General features: G+C 33.1%; 1 protein-coding gene across 2 annotated transcripts in view; it reads right to left on the bottom strand.

The window, feature by feature from the left end:
* The window catches only part of LOC142322043 (uncharacterized), a 36,544-nt gene that overhangs the window by 4,675 nt on the left and 6,530 nt on the right, over positions 1 to 25,339 (bottom strand). For both annotated transcript variants that reach the window (XM_075360654.1, XM_075360653.1), the window contains exons 2-4: positions 22,756 to 22,849; positions 14,218 to 14,416; positions 1,795 to 1,983 (exon numbers count right to left, since the gene is read on the bottom strand). In XM_075360654.1, the coding sequence (XP_075216769.1) occupies positions 1,795 to 1,983; positions 14,218 to 14,416; positions 22,756 to 22,849 (482 nt within the window). The remainder of the gene's footprint in view (positions 1 to 1,794; positions 1,984 to 14,217; positions 14,417 to 22,755; positions 22,850 to 25,339) is intronic.

Genomic DNA, 25,339 nt, shown 5'->3' with positions numbered 1-25,339 from the left:
GTAAGGAGGCTAGAAGTATAAATATCCCTGAGAAGACCTGATACAAATGAGTACAAGTGAATCAGCCTAGCAAGACGTTACGACGTCAGTCCCACAAGGGGAGTTCTGAGAGGAGTTCAGTGAGGAGGCTGCGAGTTGTGTGAGTTTGGTGGAGTTCTGCGCACCAGTCCAGCGAGATGTCACAAATCGTTTTTATAAAACATATATAAAATTCAATTTTTACAATCATAAAAAACATTTTATAACAACACAACTTTAGTGAAACCTATGAACCTGTGATCTGGACTTTAAAAGGCAATTAAATGATATAATGAATACCATATATTTTTTTGTTCTGTACCTGTAAAAATTCATTTTATTTTCTGTGCATCTAAATAATAAAGAATTGTAATTGTAGAAAAATGTTTTTATATTTGCAAACATTAAGGTAATTTAAATCCTAGCTTAGAAGGGTAGGTTTCAGAACCTAAATGTGATTTCAAATTAGTGGCAGATTTATACTTTAGATGCTTTTAAACTGTTATTTAAACCAAGTTACACGTCAATGCGATTAAAATGTTCACATTTTTTATGTAATTTATTAAAATTGAAAAAAACAAATGTATAAGATACATAAAAAGCAGAAGTATAAGAAATAGTGATATATTTAAGTACTACAGTTATTAATAATAAATAACATTGTTTATTACAAAGTTATTTCTATGTCCTCCAGGCACAAATGTAAATAGCACATCATGAACAAACATAGCAAGGTAATCAGTTTTTCATGTATCAATTTAATTATTCTATAATTTAGGCTAATACATGCTTCAATCTTATCACCATTGAGGAAATATTATTTTTTTCATTATCATGGACAAGTTCTTGGCTAATACTTTAATACTTAAAAGATTAATTTTTTTTTTTTAATTTAAATAAAGAGTGGTTCATCATACAATACTAAATGTTACATATTATTACATACTGCAAGCTATAAAGAAACTTGTACTAATATATAAATAAAATTAAAATTTAATAATAATATTATCAGTTAAAGAAACAGATGCCAATGATCATAACACTGATAACTGAGTATATGTTTGTAGTAGAGGTCAAACTTGCTGCAGCTACTGGAGCATCCTGAAGTAAGTAATAAGTTCATTCTATCATCACAATGATTTAAATTATACTTCCATGGCAAATATCTAATGAAACTTCCTTCAAAATGAATCTGAACTTATATACTGGGATTTAGGTATTAATACCTGAATCTAAAACAAGTTTTTGCATTCAATCTGTTTCAAAAAACTGCATTGAATGTTTTAAGTAAATGTTCAAGGATAATATTATTTAAGTAATAAATTGTGAAGAGAAAATATACTCTTTTCTGACAAACATTGCGTTCTAACCACACATCATATATATATATATATATATATATATGCTGAACATCTCAGATGTTCTGCTGCTTTCCGAAACCAAAAACTCCCTTACATAATCAGTAAATCATTCTTATATTACTATGTTAATGCTGATCTTTCATATTGACAGTAGCTCAGGAAGAAACGATTTGATTGGGAATTCAAACTATACATATAAACATAATAACACTATAAACATTATACTTAATTTAAATTAATGTTAAACATTTTTAAAACTTCTTGGGAAATTATGGAAAAAAGAGCCATTTTTCATAACTATATAATCATAATTACAATGATGATGATGTTTGTTAAAAATAAGCAACATAAAAAGATCTTTTACAAAAAGAAGATGAAAATAAAACAAACACAATTTAAAAAATGTAATATTTACCGAAGGTTCACCAGTGGAAGCATGGGTTGTCTTCTCTTGAGAACCAATTAGTTGATCAAATGCATCGGTGGATGAGGAAGGACATAATTGATTATGTTTATTATCATCTTCATCATCATCTTCCATATCAATAACTTCATCTCTAGAAATTTCAACTTCTAGACCCATCCTTATCTTTCTAACGTAAGTCTGTATCAGAAAATAAAGAAAAAAAAATTCTTTAAAATTAATATATATAAATTCTCAATAAGATAAATAATAATATAATTAATATTTGAATTAAATATAATAATAAGAACTTATTAATATTCACTGATTTAAATTAATATACATTAAAAATTACACTTTTTTACAGTCTTAGTTATTTATTTTTTCAAGACTGAGAACAAATCTGTTCTTTTTTGTTATTTTAAAATAAATTTTATCATTTTTAATATATGATACAATTTTAACTACCTGATTAATTAACAGTGCATTACAGAAGCATTCACAATATGAAAAAATATAACATACTAAAAATAAATATTATTTAAGTTTATTATTATTTAACTTATTTCTGCTTCTAGAAAGTACTTTGATAAATATTTATCATTCATGAATATATTTTCAGATGGATAAAACCAAACATGGATGGGTAAAATTGAATTCCTTATTTGTAGTCTTATTATTTGTACAGAATGTGGTCCAAGTAGTCCCGGATAATAACATATCTGTACATACATACACGGTTGTTGAAACAGTAATACTTCATATTAGTAACAAGATATTTTCAATAAAGGTGAATAACTATTACTGCAACTGCAAATCACTTTTTGTCCAAGTCATTTTTTTTTTTAACTGAATAATCAAAACAAATTGGGTCTCAGGTTATAAATTAAATAGACACACTTATTTAAAAATTAATTAGAAAATATTTTATTAGGAAAAGGTTTTATTTATTCTTTATTTATTAAAAAAATGTAATCTTTTTAATATATTAATAGCACTTTCAACATTCATTTTTTATCTAAAAATTTATTACACCTTAACTACTAATAAAATACAGCGGATAATTCCTTTAGTTCTTTACAGAATGGAACCATTGTATGTTATGTGTAAACATGCAAAAACAAAAAAAGTTATCAACTTTTTTTTTGGTTTACAGAAACAAATGCAATAAATTTAAGTTACAGTATTATATATTTATTTACACAATCACACACAAACTAAATAGTATGCAAAATGAACTTGCAATGTTCCAATAATACTTACTTTCAGAGTTTCCTAATGTTAACATGTTCAGTGTGATACAAGAAACACATGTATTCGCTAAACCTGAGGCATATGTCCATAAAAACATTTATAACTCATTGCCGCATCACTTGTCCTTACAAAGACACATGACTCGTGAACGCATCACTTGTCATGGTGAATATTTTACACACTTAGCTCCTTTTTTTTTAGTGTTTGAAGCATAACAAGAAAATGAGGGAAAATTAAAAAAATAAATTATTAATACGTCTTAGAATATAATTATATTATTTTTTAATAATAAAGTGAATACAAGACAAGGTTATAAGGAATAAGGGTATTGTTCTCTTCCTGTACATTGTTGGGAAGAGCTTGTACAAAACTAACGCTGAGTTGTATTGGGTTTCTCATGTAGAGGGATTTTTTATATTCCCCACAAACTACAGGAAAGGATACATATTTCTCAATACAAATCTTTAATATAGATTACTCCTCCTCTATGAATCATGAGACCTTGCTGTTGGTGAGGGGGCTTGAGTGCTCAGGGATACAGAGTAGCTAGACCGAAGGTGCAACCATATTGGAGAGGTATCTGTTGAGAGCCAGACTAAGGAATGATTCCTGAAAGAGGGCAGCAGCTCTTTCAGTAGTTGTTAGGGGCGTGAGTCACAATGACTTAAACGGCCATATCAACATCGCTCAGTCCTCTGAGTACTGCGCAGCTGAAAGCAATGGAAAACTACAGCTGTTTTTTTCCCAAGAAAATGTGGCTCTGCATTTTCACATAACAATAATGGAGGCGCCTTCCTCGGTAAAATATTCCGGAGGTAAAATAGTCCCCCGTTCGAATCTCCGGGTGGGGACTACTAAGGAAGGGGTCACCAGAAGATTGAAAAATAACATTCTGCGAGTCGGAGCGTGGAATGTTAGAAGTTTAAAAAAGGTTGGTAGGCTAGAAAATTTAAAAAGGGAAATGGATGGGATGAATGTGGATATAGTAGGAATTAGTGAGGTTCAGTGGGAAGAGGAAGGCGACTTTTGGTCAATTGATTTTAGAGTAATTAGTTCAGCGTCAAATAATGGGCAGGCAGGAGTAGGTTTCATGATGAACAAGAAGATAGGGAGGAGAGTGGAGTATTTCAAGACACATAGCGATAGAATCATTGTAATAAGGATAAAATCAAAACCTAAACCGACAATGATTGTTAACATCTATATGCCTACAAGCGCCCATGATGATGATGAGGTAGAGTGTGTATACGAAGAGATTGATGAAGCAATTAAACACGTAAAAGGAGATGAAAATTTAATAATAGTTGGAGATTGGAATGCAAGCATTGGAAAAGGCAAGGAAGGAAATATAGTGGGTGAATACGGGCTGGGCAAATCATGGGCTTTTGCACGAAGTATAATTTAGTAATTGCCAATACCCAATTTAAAAATCATAATAGAAGAATATACACTTGGAAAAAGCCAGGCGATTCTGCAAGGTATCAGATAGATTATATCATGGTTAAGCAAAGATTTAGAAATCAACTAATTGACTGCAAAACTTACCCTGGAGCAGACATTGATAGCGACCATAATTTGGTGATAATGAAATGTAGATTGGGGTTTAAAAACCTGAAGAAAAGGTGTCAGATGAATCTGTGGAATTTAGAGAAGCTTGAGGAAGAGGAGGTAAAGAAGATTTTTGAGGAGGACATCGCAAGAGGTCTGAGTAAAAAAGATAAGGTAGAAAATGTAGAAGAAGAATGAGAGAATGCTAAAAAGGAAATTCTTAAATCAGCAGAAGCAAACTTAGGCAGAATAAAGAGAACTGGTAGAAAACCTTGGGTTTCAGATGATATATTGCAGCTGATGGATGAACGTAGAAAATATAAGAATGCTAGTGATGAAGAAAGTAAAAGGAACTATCGGCAATTAAGAAATGCTATAAACAGGAAGTGCAAACTGGCGAAACAAGAGTGGATTAAAGAAGTGTTCAGAAGTGGAAAGAGAAATGAACATTGGTAAAATAGACGGAGCATACAGGAAAGTTAAGGAAACTTTTGGGGTAAATAAATTAAAATCTAATAATGTGTTAAACAAAGATGGTACACCAATATATAATACGAAAGGTAAAGTCGATAGATGGGTGGAATATATTGAAGAGTTATACGGAGGAAATGAATTAGAAAATGGTATTATAGAGGCAGTTGAGAAGGATGAAATGGGAGAAACAATACTGAGATCTGAATTTAAGAGAGCGTTAAAAGATTTAAATGGCAGAAAGGCTCCTGGAATAGACGGAATACCGGTAGAATTACTGCGCAGTGCAGGTGAGGAAGCGATTGATAGATTATACAAACTGGTGTGTAATATTTATGAAAAAGGGAATTTCCTTTTCAAAAAAAGTGTTATAGTCATGATACCAAAGAAAGCAGGGGCAGATAAATGTGAAGAATACAGAACAATTAGTTTAACTAGTCATGCATCAAAAATCTTAACTAGAATTCTATACAGAAGAATTGAGAGGAGAGTGGAGGAAGTGTTAGGAGAAGACCAATTGGTTTCAGGAAAAGTATAGGGACAAGGGAAACAATTTTAGGCCTCAGATTAATAGTAGAAGGAAGATTAAAGAAAAACAAACCAACATACTTGGCGTTTATAGACATAGAAAAGGCATTCGATAACGTAGACTGGAATAAAATGTTCAGCATTTTAAAAAAGTTAGGGTTCAAATACAGAGATAGAAGAACAATTGCTAACATGTACAGGAACCAAACAGCAACAGTAATAATTGAAGAACATAAGAAAGAAGCTGTAATAAGAAAGGGAGTCCGACAAGGATGTTCCCTATTTCCGTTACTTTTTAATCTTTACATGGAACTAGCAGTTGATGTTAAAGAACAATTTAGATTCGGAGTAACAGTACAAGGTGAAAAGATAAAGATGCTACGATTTGCTGATGATATAGTAATTCTAGCCAAGAGTAAAAAGGATTTAGAAGAAACAATGAACGGCATAGATTAAGTCCTACGCAAGAACTATCGCATGAAAATAAACAAGAACAAAACAAAAGTAATGAAATGTAGTAGATATATCAAAGATGGACCACTGAGTGTGAAAATAGGAGGAGAAAAGATTATGGAGGTAGAAGAATTTTGTTATTTGGGAAGTAGAATTACTAAAGATGGACGAAGCAGGAGCGATATAAAATGCCGAAGAGCACAAGCTAAACGAGCCTTCAGTAAGAAATATAATTTGTTTACATCAAAAATTAATTTAAATGTCAGGAAAAGATTTTTGAAAGTATATGTTTGGAGTGTCGCTTTATATGGAAATGAAACTTGGACATCAGAGTATCTGAGAAAGATAGAAAAGATTAGAAGCTTTTGAAATGTGGTGCTATAGGAGAATGTTAAAAATCAGATGGGTGGATAAAGTGACAAATGAAGAGGTATTGCGGCAAATAGATGAAGAAAGAAGCATTTGGAAAAATATAGTTAAAAGAAGAGACAGACTTATAGGCCACATACTAAGGCATCCAGGAATAGTCGCTTTAATATTGGAAGGACAGGTAGAAGGAAAAAATTGTGTAGGCAGGCCACGTTTGGAATATGTAAAACAAATTGTTAGGGATGTAGGATGTAGAGGGTATACTGAAATGAAACAACTAACATTAGATAGGGAATCTTGGAGAGCTGCATCAAAGCAGTCAAATGACTGAAGACAAAAAAAAAATTCCTCCTTGTAGACAGGGCATTATCGAATTCTCACCAAATGTGGGCCCTTACAGTTTATACACTTTTCACTTTCTGTGCATTTGCTATCGTCATGTCTATTAGAGCTACAACGCGCACGACTTGCTCCTTAGTGCAACCAATTTTGTTGTGATCAAAGTCCTGAAATCCTATTTTCAAAACTGAAAATAGCATCTCTGGTTAGCTATATGTATGGTTGCACACAAACAGAGAGGTAGCCAATTCTTATTCTTAGGAACAGTTGGAGCAGAAACGGTAAGGATAAATGAGGATGTTGACATATCAACATCATTATCCTTCATGATCCTCTGCACAGAAGTGACAGACTGCGGTGACAATTCTTCCAAGATCTCTGATAGTTCAACATCCACTAAGTCTCGGCAAAAGATTACTTCCTTGCTGGAATTTAGAGAGTTATATGGCTCCAATATTACTTCATTCTTGCCTATAGATCTAAGGGCCAAGAGCTTCCGACTCTGTTCATCATTATTTACCTCTATTAACAAGGTACCACTCCTAAATGTTTTAATGGACTGTGGAGAGCCAGAAGCTGCTACAACACACTTATTTATTAGGAATGGAGAAACCTTTGCTATGGATTTACATTCACTAAAAGGAAATGAAATAACTTGTAATAAATATATTAAACGTATTATTGTTATTTAACTTGTATAAGATATAAAATAACTTGGCACTTTCAGTTACATCTCTCATTTCCTTCTCACTCGAAACATCTTCAGCCGACAATGTTGGTTGAAGTCTTTTCAAACTTCTGGATTTTTGTTAGTTTTTTCAAGTGGACTAACCACCACTGTAGGATTTGTAATTGGTACTCATGTATGATTCCCATGAGTACCGGAAAAAAAGAACGACTCCATCAGAGTGCACACATACTGTAGCTGGAGCTAAATATAACTGATTCACCCAGGTGCACAGAGGACATCATTTAAGACTCACTATGCAGAGCCATTCACCCATCGGCATGATAGCTTCCACCTTGGGTTACAGTTGAGTTAAGGTGTTGCAACATCAGTGAGTATATATATATAAGAAGAAATAGTATTGAATGTTGCTGTGTAGTTAAGTAAGGGCATATGTTGTAATTTGTATAGAGCACTTGGTGTAGTATATGTGTATAGAGTAAAGAGTTCTGCAGTTCAATGTGTAGTGGAAAGAAAAACTGCAGAGACTAGGCCTGTGGGGGACACCAATCCCCATAATCTTAAAGAATAAGAATCCCTGTGGGACAAAGCATACAAATCTACCTACTAGAGAAGGTACAGTATCAACTCTCCTCATATAAGTTGTGTATGAAAATTTTCTTAAAACTGAATTCATTGCAAACCAGGGGTTTATAAACAACATAATTAATTCACAAAAAGAAGTTTTTTTTTAAATATAAAGTTTCAGCAATAAAGGTTAAAAAACATAATTGTGTCAAATAAAATCTAGTTGAGATTTTCTTACATTCCCACGATAATGGATAATTACTACCTAAACTTTATTGCACCTGATAATGTCTGACCATGAAGTACGAGGGTTATTTTTTTTTCAAGGTCCGATTGGTCGCAAAATAAAAACCCGCGTAAAAATCGGATAAACCTTTGCGCAGCGTCTCTAGAGTATGGCCTTCAATCACTTCGTTTAGTTCTGAACACGCATCTAGCAAGTAAGCATGTCTACAACAGCATCTCCTGCCAAGTGTGAAGTGCGTGTGGTAATTTGATTTCTTCAGGCTGAGGGGTGTAATGCAGCTGAAATTCATAGACGAATAAGTAATGTGTACGGTGAAACTTCAATGAGTGACAGCAAAGTGCGACAATAGTACAGGAACTTTAAAGCAGGACGTACAGATGTTCATGATGCAGGCGGTCAGGGAAGGAAGCGAGTGTCAACCAATGATCTCGTTGAGCGAGTGGATGAGGCAATTCGAGAAAATCGTCAGTTCACAATTTCTGTATTGAGTCATTTGTTTCCTGAAATTTCAAGGTCACCTCTCCACACCATTGTGAATGACAGACTTCAAAACCGCAAACTGTGTGCGAGATGGGTTCCCACGATGCTGTCCGACCATCACAAAACAATGAGAATGGATGCCTCCCTAACATTTCTCCAGCGCTACCACAATGCAGGAGAAGATTTTTTGAACAAAATCGTCACAGGGGACGAGACATGGATCCATTTCGAAACTGAAGAAACAAAAGAACAATCCAAACAGCGGATGCATTCTCATTCTCACAGTAAACCAAAGAAGTTCAAGTGAACCTTCTCCAACAGAAAGTGTATGGCTACTGTGTTCTGGGTCCAGAATGGAGTTCTCATGGTGGAATTCATGGAATGTGGCACGACCATCGTTCCAGCCTCATACTGCATGACTCTTCAACGTCTACGAAGACCAATTCAGAATATGCGGAGAGGAATGATGTCATCAGGCATTGTCTTTCTTCATGACAATGCTTGGCTGCACACTGCAGCTGTAACAAAGAAGCTCGTGCAGCGTTTTTGTTGGGAAGTGCTTGATCACCCACCATACAGCCCAAACTTGGCTCCATCCGATTTTCACTTCTTTGCTCACATGAAACGCTGGCTAGGAGGACAACATTATGGCACAGACTAGCGTAGAAACATGGCTGAAAACACAGGCGGCTCTGTTCTATGACGAGGGTATTGGAAAGTTGGTACCACGCTATGACAAATGTCTACATCAGAGTGGCGACTATGTAGAGAAATAGGGTAACTATGTAAGTACTTGTTACAGATAAAATTTTTTTTATTTCACTGTGGTTTTAATTTTGTGACCGATCGGACCTTGAAAAAAAATAACCCTCATATTTATTCTGTGGAATTTATGGAATTTTAAGGAATAAAGAGAAAACCTGGAATAATACATAATGATAATTATGTAAAAAAATTTACTATTTGTTTATTACTACTCAAATCATTGAATTCATCTAAGTAATAAAATACAAAGAATTTACTCCTTTCTTTGAAAGGAGTACTTTCAAATGAATAATGGAATAATAAATATTTTGGAGGAACTCCAATGTCACACACTTCTACACAAGTGTGTTAATTCTGTAATTATATTAAAATGTAACTCTTTTAATAATTTATTTTATTTTTAAATAGTTTTGAATTATATTTTAAAGTAGTTATAGAATTCAATATACCAACTGAAGATGCAGGATACTGTGAAAATCAATTATTGGAAATTAATATGGTTGGTTTAACTTACCTAGTTATATTTCATATAATATTATATTTTATTAACACAGTGGTCAATATTTTAATGAGTTACTTGAATTTCAAAAAAATTAAAAGATATATATATATATATATTATTATTATTATTATTATTATTATTATTATTATTATTATTATTATTATGCTTTTACGGCCAACATGGGACCACTTAAGTCAATTTTAGTTGGATCTTTTCTGAGAAAAGCGTGTTATTTTACTCTTTCGAGCTGCCCAGTATTTCTTCATCCGTTCAGATCTTGCTTTCTTTTCTTTATCCGTAAACACCCTCTTCGTTGTATTTTGTCGTTTGTCTGTCTTTTGTTTAAATCTAATGCTTTTATCTTTTAGCTTTGTAATTTTTCCAGTTTCATTCTGTAGGTCAGTCAGGGAAATTCCCAATTCTTTCATATCTTCTCTAATTTCTTTGATCCATCCTACTTCTAGCTTTTGGAACCAGAGCTTTTCAATGATATTTCTTGACAGTCTTGTTTGCGGTGTCCTTATGAGATGACCGAAGAAAGAGATTCTTTTTTTCCGCATAGTATCAGTAACAGGCTCTATTTCTCGATACACCACCTCATTTGGCACAATCCACCATTGGCCTTCTTTTTGGTGTTTTTTATTGATACACGTTCTGACAATTCTCCTCTCTATTTTCAGAATTTTTTCAATTCGGTTTTTCTGAGTGATTTTGAAAAGTGTCTCGCTTCCGTAGGTGACTTCTGGCTGTACTACAGTTTTATAATGTTTAAGTTTTGTTTTAGCAGAAAGGCATTTTTTGTTATATGTTGACCAAGTTAATTTTTGGGATTTAATCATTTTATCTGTCCTGTTTTGCCATGTCACTTTTTCATTTAAATTATAAGTTATTATTTCCCCTAGATATTTAAATTGTTTTACTATTTTAATTTTCTGATTGTTTACCGTAATGTGCTCTATTACCAGAGGATCTATGGCCATTAGTTCAGTTTTTTCGAAAGAGATATGAAGCCCTATCTTTTGTGCTAGGTTTTGAAGGCTCATGATTTGTGTTTTGGCTTCTTGAATATTATTTGCTAAAAGAGCGAGGTCATCTGCAAATCCTAGGCAATTTAGTGTGATGGAGTTTTTCTTAGTACCCATTTTTATATTTTTGGGATTTACTTCATACCATTTTCTCATGACAAATTCAAGGGCGCAGTTAAAAAGGAGTGGTGAGAGGCCGTCTCCTTGCCTCAATCCAGTTTTTATGTAGAAGGGTTGAGAGAGTTCACCTCTGAATTTCACTCTGGACTGGGTATTGGTTAAAGTTAATTTTATCATGTTTACGAGTTTAGGGTGAAGGCCCAGGTTTCTCAGAATATTCAGCATGGATGGTCGGTGTATACAATCATAGGCCCTTTTAAAGTCGACGAAGGTGATTATTAGTTGTTTTTTCCGTCTTTTATATAAGTCCATCATAAGTTTTAAGGATATTATTTGCTCCGGGCAACCTCTCCATGGCCTAAATCCCCCTTGGTATTCCCCAAGTTCCAGTTCAAGTTGGTCTTTGCATCGGTTGTATATGATTCTCGACAGGATTTTGTATGTGCAATCCAGGAGAGATATGCCTCTGTAGTTTTCAGGATTAGTTTTATCCCCTTTTTTATGTAATGGATGGATGAGGGCTGTGGTCCAGTGTTCTGGAAGTTTTTCTTCATTCCACATTTTCACGAGGCATACATGTAGGGAAGTTTTGACTGAATAAACTGATGAGTGTTACCAGAGTTCTGCGAAAAGCTGGTCTTCTCCGCTTGCTTTGTAGTTTTTTATTTCATTTAAGGCTGCGAGAACTTCTTGAATTGTTGGCGGGTTGATATTTACTGGTGAAGTTTTAACTGGAGTTTCAGTGTCAATCTCAAAAAGCTCTGGGGGGTCGTCACAGTTGAGGAGTCTATTGAAGGTTTCTGCCAAAATTTCAGCATTTTCTTTATTGGTGTGGGCCATATTTCCTTTTTTCCTCTCAGCATAAGGGTGGGTGGTTCATATCTTTGAAGAGCCTGACCAAAAATTTTATAATAGTCTCGGAAATTAGTTTTCTTGGAACTTTCTTCTATTTGCTGAATCAAGTTTTTTTTGGGCTTGTCGTTTGGTTCCTCTTATAATTTTCTGGGTTATTTTCCTTTGTTTGGTGAATTCATGGTTAGATTCTTCAGTTTTCTGGGTTTGGTGGTTGATCCAAGCCCGATGTCGGTCTTTGACTGCTTTGTCACATTCTTCATTCCACCATTGGTGTTTTTTTCTTGGGTTTATAGGGGCTAGTTCTTCAGCTATTTCTTTCAGTTGGGATGTCAGTTCTTTTAAATTATTAGTTAATTTGATTTTTTTTGTTGTTTCTTCAAAGATGGCATTGTTTATTAATTTATGTGGATCATAAGCTCTTTTGTTTTTAGGTTGGGATTTTTTCTTTTTATGCGGGGTGAATTTTATTTTAACTTTAATTAAGTAATGGTCCGATCCAGTATCTGTTCCTCTCAAGACTTTTACATTATAAATCTCGTTGTGATAATTCCGGTCCATGCAAACATGATCCAGTTGCCATTCTCCTTTTTTCCAATCTGGGTGTTTCCAAGTCTTCAATTTGTTTGGTTTTCTCATAAAATAGGTGGATTTTGAGATCATATTATGGTTTCTGCAAAATTCGACAAGTCTTTGGCCGTTCTTGTTAGTTTTCTTTTGGGCAGGCCATTTTCCGATAATATCACGATATCTTCGTTCTTTACCAAGTTGGGCATTAAAGTCCCCTATTAAAATCTTCGTGTGGGTCTTATTTATGTTGTTTGCAGTTTGGTCAAGAAGTTCCCAGAATTTGTCCATCTCTTCTCTATCTTTTTTAAGATTGTTTTTGTCATTGGTGGGAGCATGGACATTTATTATGGTGTAGAATTTATTGGCTGATTTTAGGGTTAAGGTTGAAATCCTGGGGGAGTAAGACTTAAATTCTACGACTGAGTCAATTATTTTAAGACTGATTGCAAATCCTGTTCCGAACTGTGGGCAATTCTTCATCACACGTTTCCCGGGGATTCCTTTGTAAATTCTGTAACCCTGAGATTCAAATGGCTCTCGATCGGTGTTTCTCATTTCTTGAAGTCCTGCGATTAGGATATTTTGTTTGTCCATTATGTCTGTTAGAGTTTTTAGTTTGCCGGGTTGAGTTAGAGAATTAATGTTGTGAGTGGCAATGTAGTTTATTTGCTTGTGTCTTATCCTCAATTTTGAAGTTGTGTTGTTTTTGGGTGTTTCCAAACGCTCCGATTCATTGTTATCTTTTAAGCAGCTGCCCACCGGATCCGAGTGCAGCCTTCTCTGGTATTTACCAGACGGTGGATTTTTTCTTAAAAGACCTTCCATATTTGACTTTCAAAGGCAAGTCAGCCTTCGGTGGGAATAAATTCCCGAGTTACTACTCTGGATGTGATCCAGAGAGGTGATTCCGATTTAGTTCACCAGTAGAAATCTCCACGTTTCTAACTGGTTATCCAGACGAACCAACGTGGAGGCGCAAACCGATTTTTTTTAATTGAGATTTTAAGTATGGAGAAAGTTTAAATCGGTTCCGGAATCATTTCGTCCATATATATATATATATATCTTTTCTTCTTTGTATATATACATACATGATTCGTCAGAACATGTAATCAACATAATCTAACCGAATATAACGTACGCTTGCTTCGCTCGCTAACCTCACTAAAATGAACAATAATGTTATTATTATTTAAATAATAAATTCAGTTACTGCTTGGAGTAGAGTAGTTATTTTAATATGGAAAATTACCGATATATTTAATAAATTACTAAATATTTATAAAATTGTACAGCATTGGAGGCGATTATACACATTAACTGGTAATTATCAGATTAATCAAATTTACTAAACAAAATATTAACTTACCATATAAAATAACTTTCTATCAACAACACAATTCACAATGGCATAGTATTGTCAATAGAATTCATTTTAAACAAAAAATAATGTTTTCAACACAATTTTAAAATATTATCTATAAAAAGAACTGACAAAGAAGATAACTTCAAAAATGAGCAATTTAATGGGACATAAAAAATGAATCAATACAGTTAAAATATTTCCTTATATTTTACAACTATGGTGGATTCAATGATTCCAATAATTAATTAATGCAAACAATATAAATTATGCAACATAATATTCAATACTTACAGAAACAGATTTGTTATGTCCTAATTTTTCAAGTTTTGCAAGACAATCATCAAACTGCAATGATGGATACAGCTGATGTGCCCAAATTTCCATCTTACGCATAATCAATTTTAAGTCTTCATATTCATAGCCTTTGCCTTTAAAATTAACATCTTTAAAAATACCTTCTAAGGCACCCAGACCATTATTGTCCATTAATCTGTAATTTATACAAAAAAGGAAGAAAACAATAAATGTCTTTCAGCTTAAAACATAAAAAGAATGTTCTAGTTCATCAAATTTTAAAATGTAAAAAACCAAGAATTTTTATTTGGTATAAATTTCATAAGTTAAACAAATTAATGGATGTGAGTGGAGGAAATGTATTTTCAAAGACATATTACATTCCATAGCTCTGTATGAAGTAAGAAGTTTATTAACAATATTGTGGTAATTGTCGAATTTTTGTTTGCCAAGAAAACTTTTGTAAACGTCTTTAGATGAAGCCCAAGGTGAACTTTCTACATTATTTAACATTGAGTTAAATACATCATCTTTGACCAACTCTCTTATTTAAGGACCAACAAATATTTCTTTCTTTAATTTTTCCTTTAATTACATTAAAAAATTTCTGCTTGTGTACAAAAATCCGGGACTATCCTTCATTGCTTTTACAAAATTTTTCATTAGTCCTAGCTTGAGATGGTGAGGGGGTAGAAATATTTTTTTGGGTTCAACTAAGGGCTCATGAATAATATTTTTCCCATTTGGAGTTAAGTTGTCTCGTTTCTTCCATTCTTTGGTAACATAATGTTTATCCCTAGCTCGGCTATCTCATTCGCAAAGAAAACACATGTACTTAATAAAGCCTAACGGCATGTCTAACAAAATAGCTATAACTTTCAAATCACCAGATATTTAACAGCTATGTTTTTTATAATTTATTTTTCATGAACGTCTTTCATCACAAAGGACCCAAAATCGGCATAGCCACTCCCAACAAGCATTCCACACCAGATTTAAAAAAGGCCTACTGGTTTCTTCACAAAGCAACAAAGATAAATTATCAATTAAAAAAGAAAAGATACAAAATGCAATAATACAAACTACACAACAAAAAATTAACTAAGGAAAACATATATACAATTCTGAAAAAAAGCTGCAATACAGAACATTATAAAAAATGTAGTATATAAAACATTTTTAATGTATAGGATTAAACAAATGGAAAAAATAAGAAGTTAGAGGGACACCCACTAGCAGAACATAAAATTTATCAAGATGAAGTAAAAACATAACAAATGAAAATAAGTCATTAAGTAGTTTACCTTAATATGAAACCACATACACACTGGTAAAGATTTGCCTTACCAAAGACATATTGCTGCACATGTTATTAGAATATTTGTCTTCTGAAAATCTTATCAAAGTAAAGAAAAATAAGTGAAAATGTCAAGGGTCAATAGTATATCATAACATTTAATACAATTACAATTTGATACATTCCTTGGATCCTTCATTTCTATAATTCAGTGACTTCAAAATAACAGGAGCATTGGGACATCTTTGTGACAATTTCATATTTTTATCTTCATATTAAATATGAAAATCTTGGGTTCTGCACACCTTTTAGGCATAAAGACCACATAAATGCCTAAAATTCAATAAAAATTCAGTAGTGAATATGTCAAAAATTTGTTTAAATGAAATAACTCAACATGCCTAATAATAATTTTTTGTTCTTTTTGTGGTAACAGAAGACCAATCGGATTCCAAAATATAATTACAATGATCATAGATTCATAGAGATTTTGCTTTCATTTTGTTGTTTTTTTTCTTTTGATGGCAGATGTTGATACCATTCAAATGACTATCATTTTATCTTTGGATTGCAGTATTACATTTGTGTACCATAATAGCAACAATCAAACTGTGAAATTCATTCACTTTTGTCAAAAATTCCATGAAGGATTCAAATTATATTTATTTGTGATCTATTAATAAGTGCAGCACCCAATGAGTAAAACTTACAGTAGCCTAAATTTTGATGAATATTATTACCAATAACCATACAACTAAACTCAATTATAGATCTGATTTGGTAACTCAGTTGTTTAATTTCATCATCAAGTTTTTAAGTCACTGGTGATGGTCAAATGTAATTTTGCATTTAGGCCAACTTTAGAATGAATATGTTTTATGGTAAGCTGATGTTTAATACACTGGCTAGCAACATTATTATAATTTTTATTTTCTATTTTTTACCTTATTTTTTAATAATTTAAAGACTTCAATAGTTAACTGTAAGCTATGTTTAATATTTTGTGGTTAATATGATGAATGCAATTTTTAATTACATACCATAAGAAATAAGGAATGTGCAAAATTTTGTTTACAATAATACCATGTTAATATTGTAATATATTTCATAAAACTTTTGTAATATATTTTTTCTTTTTAATAAAGCTTACTGATGCTTTCATTAGCTTAAACTATATCATCATCTCATTTTTTTGTATTTTTTCAAATTTAGTTATGATTTTCTATTTTGTTAAAAAATCTCCTTTAATTGATGATTTTGCAATTATAATATCAATACACACTGTAGGTAAAAGGGAGCAAGCCGATTTTTCTAAAAAAAAAATCCAGTTTTAACAGGTTAGACAACAGAAAAAAAGATAACCAACAGTGCAATTTCTCTACGATACAATTGAAATCAGGAGCAGCAGTTTTTATTTAGTCATTGCTCCATGAAATGAACAGAATTTTTTCATGTTGCAAAATCTCTTTGCTTTGCATCAACAAGAGTTCAACACTTTTCCCTGTACACCACAGATTTGTACTGGTCTGTGTCTATCTTTTTCATACTTCTCTTTTGGAATCATACTATTTGGTAATTGTTTTCAGTTTGTAGTTTCTCTTCAACAGACTGAACTATGTGTTGTCACATCATTTTCTATCACTCCCACTTTGCTATCCATCCCGATACAGCAAATTTATTTAGTTACTCAAGAGCTGTAATATCAAAACTTTTAAACTTTTCTTACTGATAATTTTAATAGGTACTTATTGACCCAGAGTAAGTCAGAATTTTGCTATGTTCTATATGTTTCAGCTTTTTATAACACATTTTGCTTCAAGTAAATATTATGTTTCTGTAAACACTACTAAATCTTTACGTTACTGGAACTGCTTTTTAAACCTCACGACCTGCAGTTATCCTTATAACAAGGCAATGTAAAAAATAAACAACTGTTCTAATGGATTATATAAAAAAAAAACAAATCAACTGCAACATTACCAGATCTGTTTAAAAAAATTACTGACGTTTTTCTGAACAAGTATGTGGATGAGAATAGAAACTGACATGAAACTTTGTAATAGAAAGAACAGAAAGATGAGAAACTTTGTAAAGAACAGCAGTAGTACATGCATCCATGTTTTTTTTTTTGTAACTTCATAGAGCACAGCAGCTGTTGTACAGCAGTAATTGCGTGTTAGTGTAACAGATGCTTTTTACATTTTTATTTTGTGCAAGACAGAATATGTTAAACAAAAATACTACACCAAATTCTGCCAAACATGACAATATCCAAAGCAAAGCAATTCAAAAGATTAAGCATTCTTTTTTATGGATAAAACAAATTAAAGTGTGGTTAAACAGTATTTAAAATAGCCAAACTACTGTTAGGAATGACCATGCATACTGGTAGGCCATCAACATGCCAAAATATTAATGCCATTAATGCCAAGTGCAATTTGATAATACAGGGTCATTCACGGGAACCGGATGTTTTTGAAGTGGGTTGTACTCGGGCGTTCATGGTGGGAGGGGCACGTATCTGGTGTCTGACGTTTCCTTTGTTCATAGCATTAACATTTTAGTCGTTGAGATGGAGCCATGGGCGCTAGACCAACGCCTGTACGCATATGACAGTTTTGTGTGAAATGACGCATCCGTAACTGCTGTTCAGTGAGATTTCCGCCGTCAGTTTAATATCCATCGTAATGCAAGTGTCCCTTCTCATAACACAATATTGCGATGGGTAAACCACCTTCGAACAAGTGGTTCAATATTGAAGAAAAAACCAACGGGTCCCTGACGAACTGCTAGCACTCCGGAGAACATCAAACGAGTAAGCGAAGCCATTGTCAGAAGCCCACGCCGCTCTATTCAGAGGCATTCAGCAGCGCTTCAAATGAGCACAAGTACGGTAAGACGAATTCTGCATACAGACCTGCATTTCCATCCTTACAAGATAGCCATTGTGCAGCAGTTAAACGAGCAAGATTTCAAGCAGCGATTACAATTTTGTCGACAAATGCGAAGCCCATTTTCATCTGAATGGCTTCATCAACAAACAGTTGCCGGTATTGGGCAGAAAGAAACCCACATCAGCTTCACGAGAGGCCACTTCATAGCCCAAAGGTGACTGTCTGGTGTGCAATAGGAAAAGTCGGTGTTATTGGACCATATTTTTTTGAAGAAAATGACGCTGCCGTAACTGTAACAGCTGATCGTTACATTGCGATGTTAAATACGTTTTTCATCCCTGAGTTACGAAACTGGGGAATCAATTTTCAAAATGTGTTATTCCAGCAGGATGGAGCTACAGCGCATACAGTGAGGGCAACGATGGCTGTTCTCCGTAACTTGTTTCCGGGACGGATTGTTTCCAGATTCGGCGACATTCCTTGGCCCCCTCGGTCCCCCGACTTGAGTAGTTGTGATTTTTTTTGTGGGGGGTTTCTGAAATCACGTGTGTACGGCAATAAACCGCATACACTGGAGAACCTAAAGAACGCAATTCGTCATCACATCACCCAAATTGATGTAGACATGCTGCAAAGAATTGAGGCCAGTTACTGTGAAAGGCTACAACAATGTATTGCCCAAAATGGACATCACTTGCCAGACATAATCTTTCGTTCATGAGTAAGTAACAAATGCTTTGATTTAACAAGTGTTTCAGTACCAATAAAACATTTTTAAACTAAATATTCAATTTTTTATGATTATTTTAAAAACATCCGGTTCCTGTGAATGACCCTGTAAAAAACTGCCGGCAGAATATCTGAAAATTGCAGATAACATTGGAATTATAAATATTTCCACACATATAATTTGGATATGCCTAAAGCCAGCAGTGAAATTTGTTTGTCAAAGCTGCTTTTGCTTGAACAGATTTTGATATTTGCATTGGGCATACTGCAGTGTACCAAAGGTCAAAGAAACCATGACAAGTGTAAGTGATGTTGACTGTCGAGTAGCACATTACGCTATGTGACCAGAAGGCCAAATTGTCAACAAACTGTAATATCTGGAAGTTCAGACTGAGTTATCTTTATAATACAAGTCAGTGCATGAGTCCAGACCTGTGGAATCACACAACTGGCAGTGGCCAATTCAAAATAATGCACCCACCCATTCATCACATCTAATTCAGAATTTCTTAGTCAAGCACAAAATTTCTAATGTTCATCAATCAGATTCTTGTCTTTTTCAAACTGAAGATTCTAGGAGGAAAATGTAATAACAAACACAACAGCATAACTGGTAGACATTCCAAAATTTACACCAGTGTCTACTGATGGGGCATGAATGAAATTTTCAATAATGAAAGGGGGTCAAGTTGTAGAGTGATGATGGGGCTACTACAAAAGAGATTAGGAGAGGGATGCACACTAGTGCATTTTTTCACAGTCTACTGTTGGATACTTTCAAAACAGATCTTGTAAGTCATAAACTTCTTTTAAAATAAACATGTTTGTTATTTCATTTTCTATGAGTTAAATGTAACAAATTCACTATTACACACACTAATGCCAAAAAATATTATTTCTAACATATCAAGCATACATAAATGTAGCTTATTCTAAAATAAACACCATGTAATACAAAAATGGTTGGATAAATCCCTTTCATATTACACATCAGATTTTTCAGATAAATAAAGGAAACTTTGCATTTTTAACTTTAACTTATACCACATACAACACTGCTCCTATTCCATTTTAAACACACCAGACAAATAGAGCAAATTCTATTCATTGAAAGTCATAGCAAGTTCTTGTTACTCAGACAAGTCTTAAAAATATTAAAGACTACAAATTCAAATGAGAAATAAATAAAAAACTATTCAATACAGAAATATTTTAATAATTACCCAAAACAATGGTGAAACTACTACTACAAATTGTAATTATTACACTAATACTTTTAAATGTTTTTTTTTAATGGCATACATGTTGAAAAACGGTCATGGAAAAAAATTTTCAGAAAAGTTATTTTATATGGAATTAAGAAGCTAGAAATACCAGCTAAACCTACATTTTTAAAACGGTTTTTTTACTTTTTGGATGACATGAACTCAGATCATTCTTATTTTTCATTAGCAGAAAGTAGATTTTTTTTTGAAAGTGGGGAATGAATATTCTCTAATTTGATTATTAGTAATCAATGATGAACATTAGTGTTTCAGGAGTGGTCAATGTGAGATTGGTCAAGAGGTGAATAGTGAAATATAAATCTTCTAAAGATAAAACAAGTTGATGTTCCACACTATTAAATATTACAGGTTATTAACTTATTTAGCTCAACTATAAAATCAATCAACTGTAGATTACCCCGGTTCTCAGACAGTGAACTATTATACAACATTGGTCAATGAGTACCATTCCACAAACTAAAAATGTGACCCAATACCTAAAAATAAGAATTTACAATAATTAAAAGTGGATTAAATAAACATAATTGACAATTTCAATGCCAACAAAAAAATATTAATTTTAAATCTGCACATGATACTGACACAACTTAAAAAAATGGAAAAGGTTTTTATTGATCCTAACATATCAAAATGTTTTCTAAATAATTATAAGCTTTTGCAACTATTTTTCAATTTATATTTCTACAATAAAAAAATATATCAAGCATGTGATATTAGATATGTAATTCAAAGTTTCTACTAGTAAATGGACATTATATTTTCAGATTAATATCTTTTTTCATATTCATATAATATTTATTTAGCATGCAGTTTTTCTTAAGCCTGAAGGAAACAAATCACTAGATACTTAAGTATACACTTTTAAACAGTGTTCAATAAATTTCCTAAAGGTTCAAACCAATAAATATGAGGTCTGTTCATAAAATAACCAAACTTTACTTTTTTAATCTTTATTATTAATTTTACAGATTGGTTTTTGTCCCCTTCAAAGTACTCCATACCCCAACTCACACACTTTTCCCAGCCGTGTTTCCACTTCACAAGGCAGTCCTGGACGGCTTCATTTGCAACGGCCTTTAGGGTGTGACGAATTTGTTTTAATGTCATCAATAGTCTCAAAACAGCATCCTTTCATCACTGATTTTAATTTTGGAAATTAAAAAAAAAAATTGCAAGAAGCCAGGTCTGGCAAGTAGGGAAGCTGTCTAATTTCTTGCACAAACCTTATTTAAGTGACTTAAGCTGAGTGTGTGGGCGCATTGCTGTGATGAAGGAATGAACTATGAGTTGTCTCACCACATCTCTGGTCTCTTTTTGTGAATTTTTTCACATAACCATTGTAAAACACCTTGATATTATGCACAGTTCACTGTTTCACCTTGAGGCAAGAATTCAAAATACATGAGTCCATGATGATTGAACTTTTGTCTCAATGTCAAAACCGTAAACCCAGCTTTCATCTCCCACTATAATCTTTTGCATAAATGTTTCATCGTCATTGGCTTGTTCATGAAGTAGCCAACAAATGTCCACTCGATGTTCTTTCTGCTGTTCGGTCATCAAATGAAAAACAACCTTTGCTGCAACTCTATGCATGTTTAATTTTTCACTCAAAATGTCATGGCATGATCCAATTGAGATGCTAATCTCTTCTGAAAGTTCTCTGACAATCAACTGGCAATTTGCACACACCAGATTGCTGATTTTCTGAACATGAGTGTCCAGTTGAAGTCGAAGACCTTCCTGGTTGAGGGTCATTTTCAATTGACTGACGACCACTTTTACACTGTGAAAACCATTTGTAATATTTCGTACTACCCAGAGCATCATCACTGTAAGCTTGTTTCAAAAGCTGAAACTTTGTGGGAAAGTTTTCCCCAGTTTCACACAAAATTTTATGCGTTACTGTTGCTCCCAAAAATCACACAAAAATTGCATACTAACACTAAAACACATTGCACTCAAATAACAATAAGAAATAAAAATAATAATAAACAAGATATCAACAACAACTCAAGAACATGTGGTTACAGAAATATTTATGCGGAATAATGCTGCCAACCACACATCACTAACTGTCTCTGTTGGCGCATAATTAAAAATGTCAGTTATTTTCTGAACAAACCTCATATGCCACTAGCTGTGTTTGAAATGGAATAAGTGTTTTACTTAGTTTAATAAAACTGTTCAATTTGTACATTTACACATACACATGTTATATTAGAAATATGTTTTTTTATGTTGTCAAATTCAAGGCTAAAAAAGGGACAAATTCACGGCTGGGTTAAATTTTTTTTAAAAGTCATTAATTTGAAAGGTACATACTTACTTTAAAATATTAAGTTTGGGTTTTTGGCTCTGCTTTCTTTTTTTCTTCTCTTCCTTCTTATCTTCATTATTTTCTTTGTTTTCTTCAGTAGTCCCTGATTATCAGAACAAATCAAGTAAATATTTCATTTACAAATTGATAAAGTAAATTTAAATTACAACTTAATTTAATAAAGGTTTACCTTTAAAAACTGATAAAAAAATATTTATTTTAAATGGCCTTGATTAAAAACTGTAGAGATCTGTAATATCTTAATGGAAATCTGCAACATTTCTAAACTGTAGAATACTTCTTTGTCATAGCGGATGATAAAGAGCTACATTAAATCAATTTCAGAGTATCATTAATAAAAAGTTGGCGGTCAAGATAAATCAGAACATAAAAGGAGGGCTAAATCATTATCTATGACATAAATCGTCGCCTGTCACAGGAGAAGGATTTGTCTCTAATATGTGAGCAAACACTGAGTTGGATGAGGTGACATTCAAGTTTGAGTACAGGTTTTTGTTCAAAATTGGTAGATGTGATGCCCAAAGGTACCACAGTATATTTGAAGTTGGACGTACTCTATTTAACAAATTTGTTGTTGAGGGTAGGTTAGTGGATTTCTCTTCTTGTATAATCAAGGATTATTATATTGATGTTCAGAGATGTTTTAAGTGTTGTAGATTTGGTCATAGGACTTAACTCTGTCAATAAGCTTCACTCTATGCACATTGTGGTGAAGAGGGTCACAAGTATGAAGATTGTCTTTAAACGTCTGAGGTTCCTACTTGTGCAAATTACAGATGATTGTGCAAGGACTGCAAGCTCTAGTAAAGACAACCCAGTCAGAGTGACTGGGTTGATAATATTAAAAGGTCCCTCAATATAATTTTTCTGCAACATCCATATATGATACAGAGTAATGTGCCAGGTTTTATTAGTTGGCAAAAATGTTATTTATCACTTTAAGAATTTTATTTTTTTTTAATATTTTTTATGTAACAGTATGTCCGCAGTTGTGAGGGTAAGAGAACATTGGATTGTGTCTTTTTGAGGCAGGTTTCTGATGCTCATCATGTCGCTGTTAATTTTGTTATTTATGATCTTGATTTCTGCATTGTTAGTTTATATTTTCAATATCAAGGTTACTGTGAGGAAAGTGGGATAGAACACTTTTCTTATTGGTAACTGTTATATAGTGCTAAATGCTGAATAGCTTCTTTGTCAAAGAGGAGTGATAAATGATGGAGGTGAATTAGTTGAAGGCTTTGTTATGTTAGTATGGATTAGGAGTCTTTAGTGTTTACAGTGAGTTACTAACATATGCTGGAATGGAAGATAGAAGGAGATTGTTCGCTGGAATGAATATTGATATTACTGTTGGTAGGAATATTCCTGGTAGGGTTGATGCTTGTTCTAGTGATCATTGATTACCTATGAGTTGGTTAGAGAGTTGTGAGATTCTTATAGATGAAAAAAGGTATTCTAAAATTGTTGTTGACAAGGACCCCACTCTGAGCTGCTCTTATAGGCCCTTAATGTCCCTGTCAGTTATTGGAAAGCTTTTTGAGAAGGTATTGTATTTTCATAGTATTACTGATAATTTGAATTGTAGAACGTTGTTGATGGATGACCAGTATGGTTTTCACCCAGGCAGGGGCATGGAAGATCCAATTCTTGAGGTTATGAATGTTGTTTCTTCTAGTGAGCCTGAGAATGTGTTAGGTATTTTTTTGGGCATATCCAAAAACACAAAAGAAGATATCCTTTTAACCCTTTGCACCTTTGTTGAGTATAACTCGACAATGAGATTTGCATGTATCACAAACTAACCGTGGCTATGCACAGAAATTCAAAAATGAACTGACATCTGTTTGAAAGATTGTAAACCCAAGTAATAGTGAAATTCAATATTGATATAATTGAAAATAAATCGTTTTACACTTACTTACATTCTCAGAGTGAGATTGTGTATTTGAGTCGGCATGGCAACTACAAGTCATTCTAGTAGTTTTTTAACTGATTCTGATATTGAAAATAAGTTTAATGATGATGATCCTGATATAATGTTGAAGAACATGATCACGAAAATGCTATTTTGGACAATTATAGTGAAAATGAAGGTAGTTATGATGAAATAGTTGAACCCAAATAGTCCTACTCATAACGTTCCAGAAACCTCCATTTACACCTAGAAAATTGTTTCAAGAATTATCACAGGGAAAAAAATTAACATAATTGACATGTAAGGCCTATTTTTTGATTAAATGACGGTTTTTGTAAAAAAAATTATAATTTTTTTTTATATAAGCAATTTTACTATATACATTTGGTAACCAACCATAAATTTAATTAATAGCTGACATCCTGACCCCTGTTGGGGAAGACACCCTCTGTTCCGAGCCCGTATGGGCTTTACTGGAGGTCATCTTCAAACCCTCAGCTTTTGACATATTCCAGTCTGTCTCGGCCAGGATGCCACCAATGCGAAAGCCAAGAGTGGCATTCCCATCAATGTACTACTAGTTAATGAACTCAAAACAAAACACATCTCACAGAGTCTTAAGCAAGACTGAAAATATCTACCTAACAAAGGAAT

The sequence above is a fragment of the Lycorma delicatula genome, chromosome 3 (genome assembly GCF_047948215.1).
Source record: "Lycorma delicatula isolate Av1 chromosome 3, ASM4794821v1, whole genome shotgun sequence".
Lineage (NCBI taxonomy): Eukaryota > Metazoa > Arthropoda > Insecta > Hemiptera > Fulgoridae > Lycorma > Lycorma delicatula.
The sequence above is the reverse complement of the archived record's forward strand: the minus strand, read 5'-3'. Positions and strand labels throughout refer to the sequence as shown.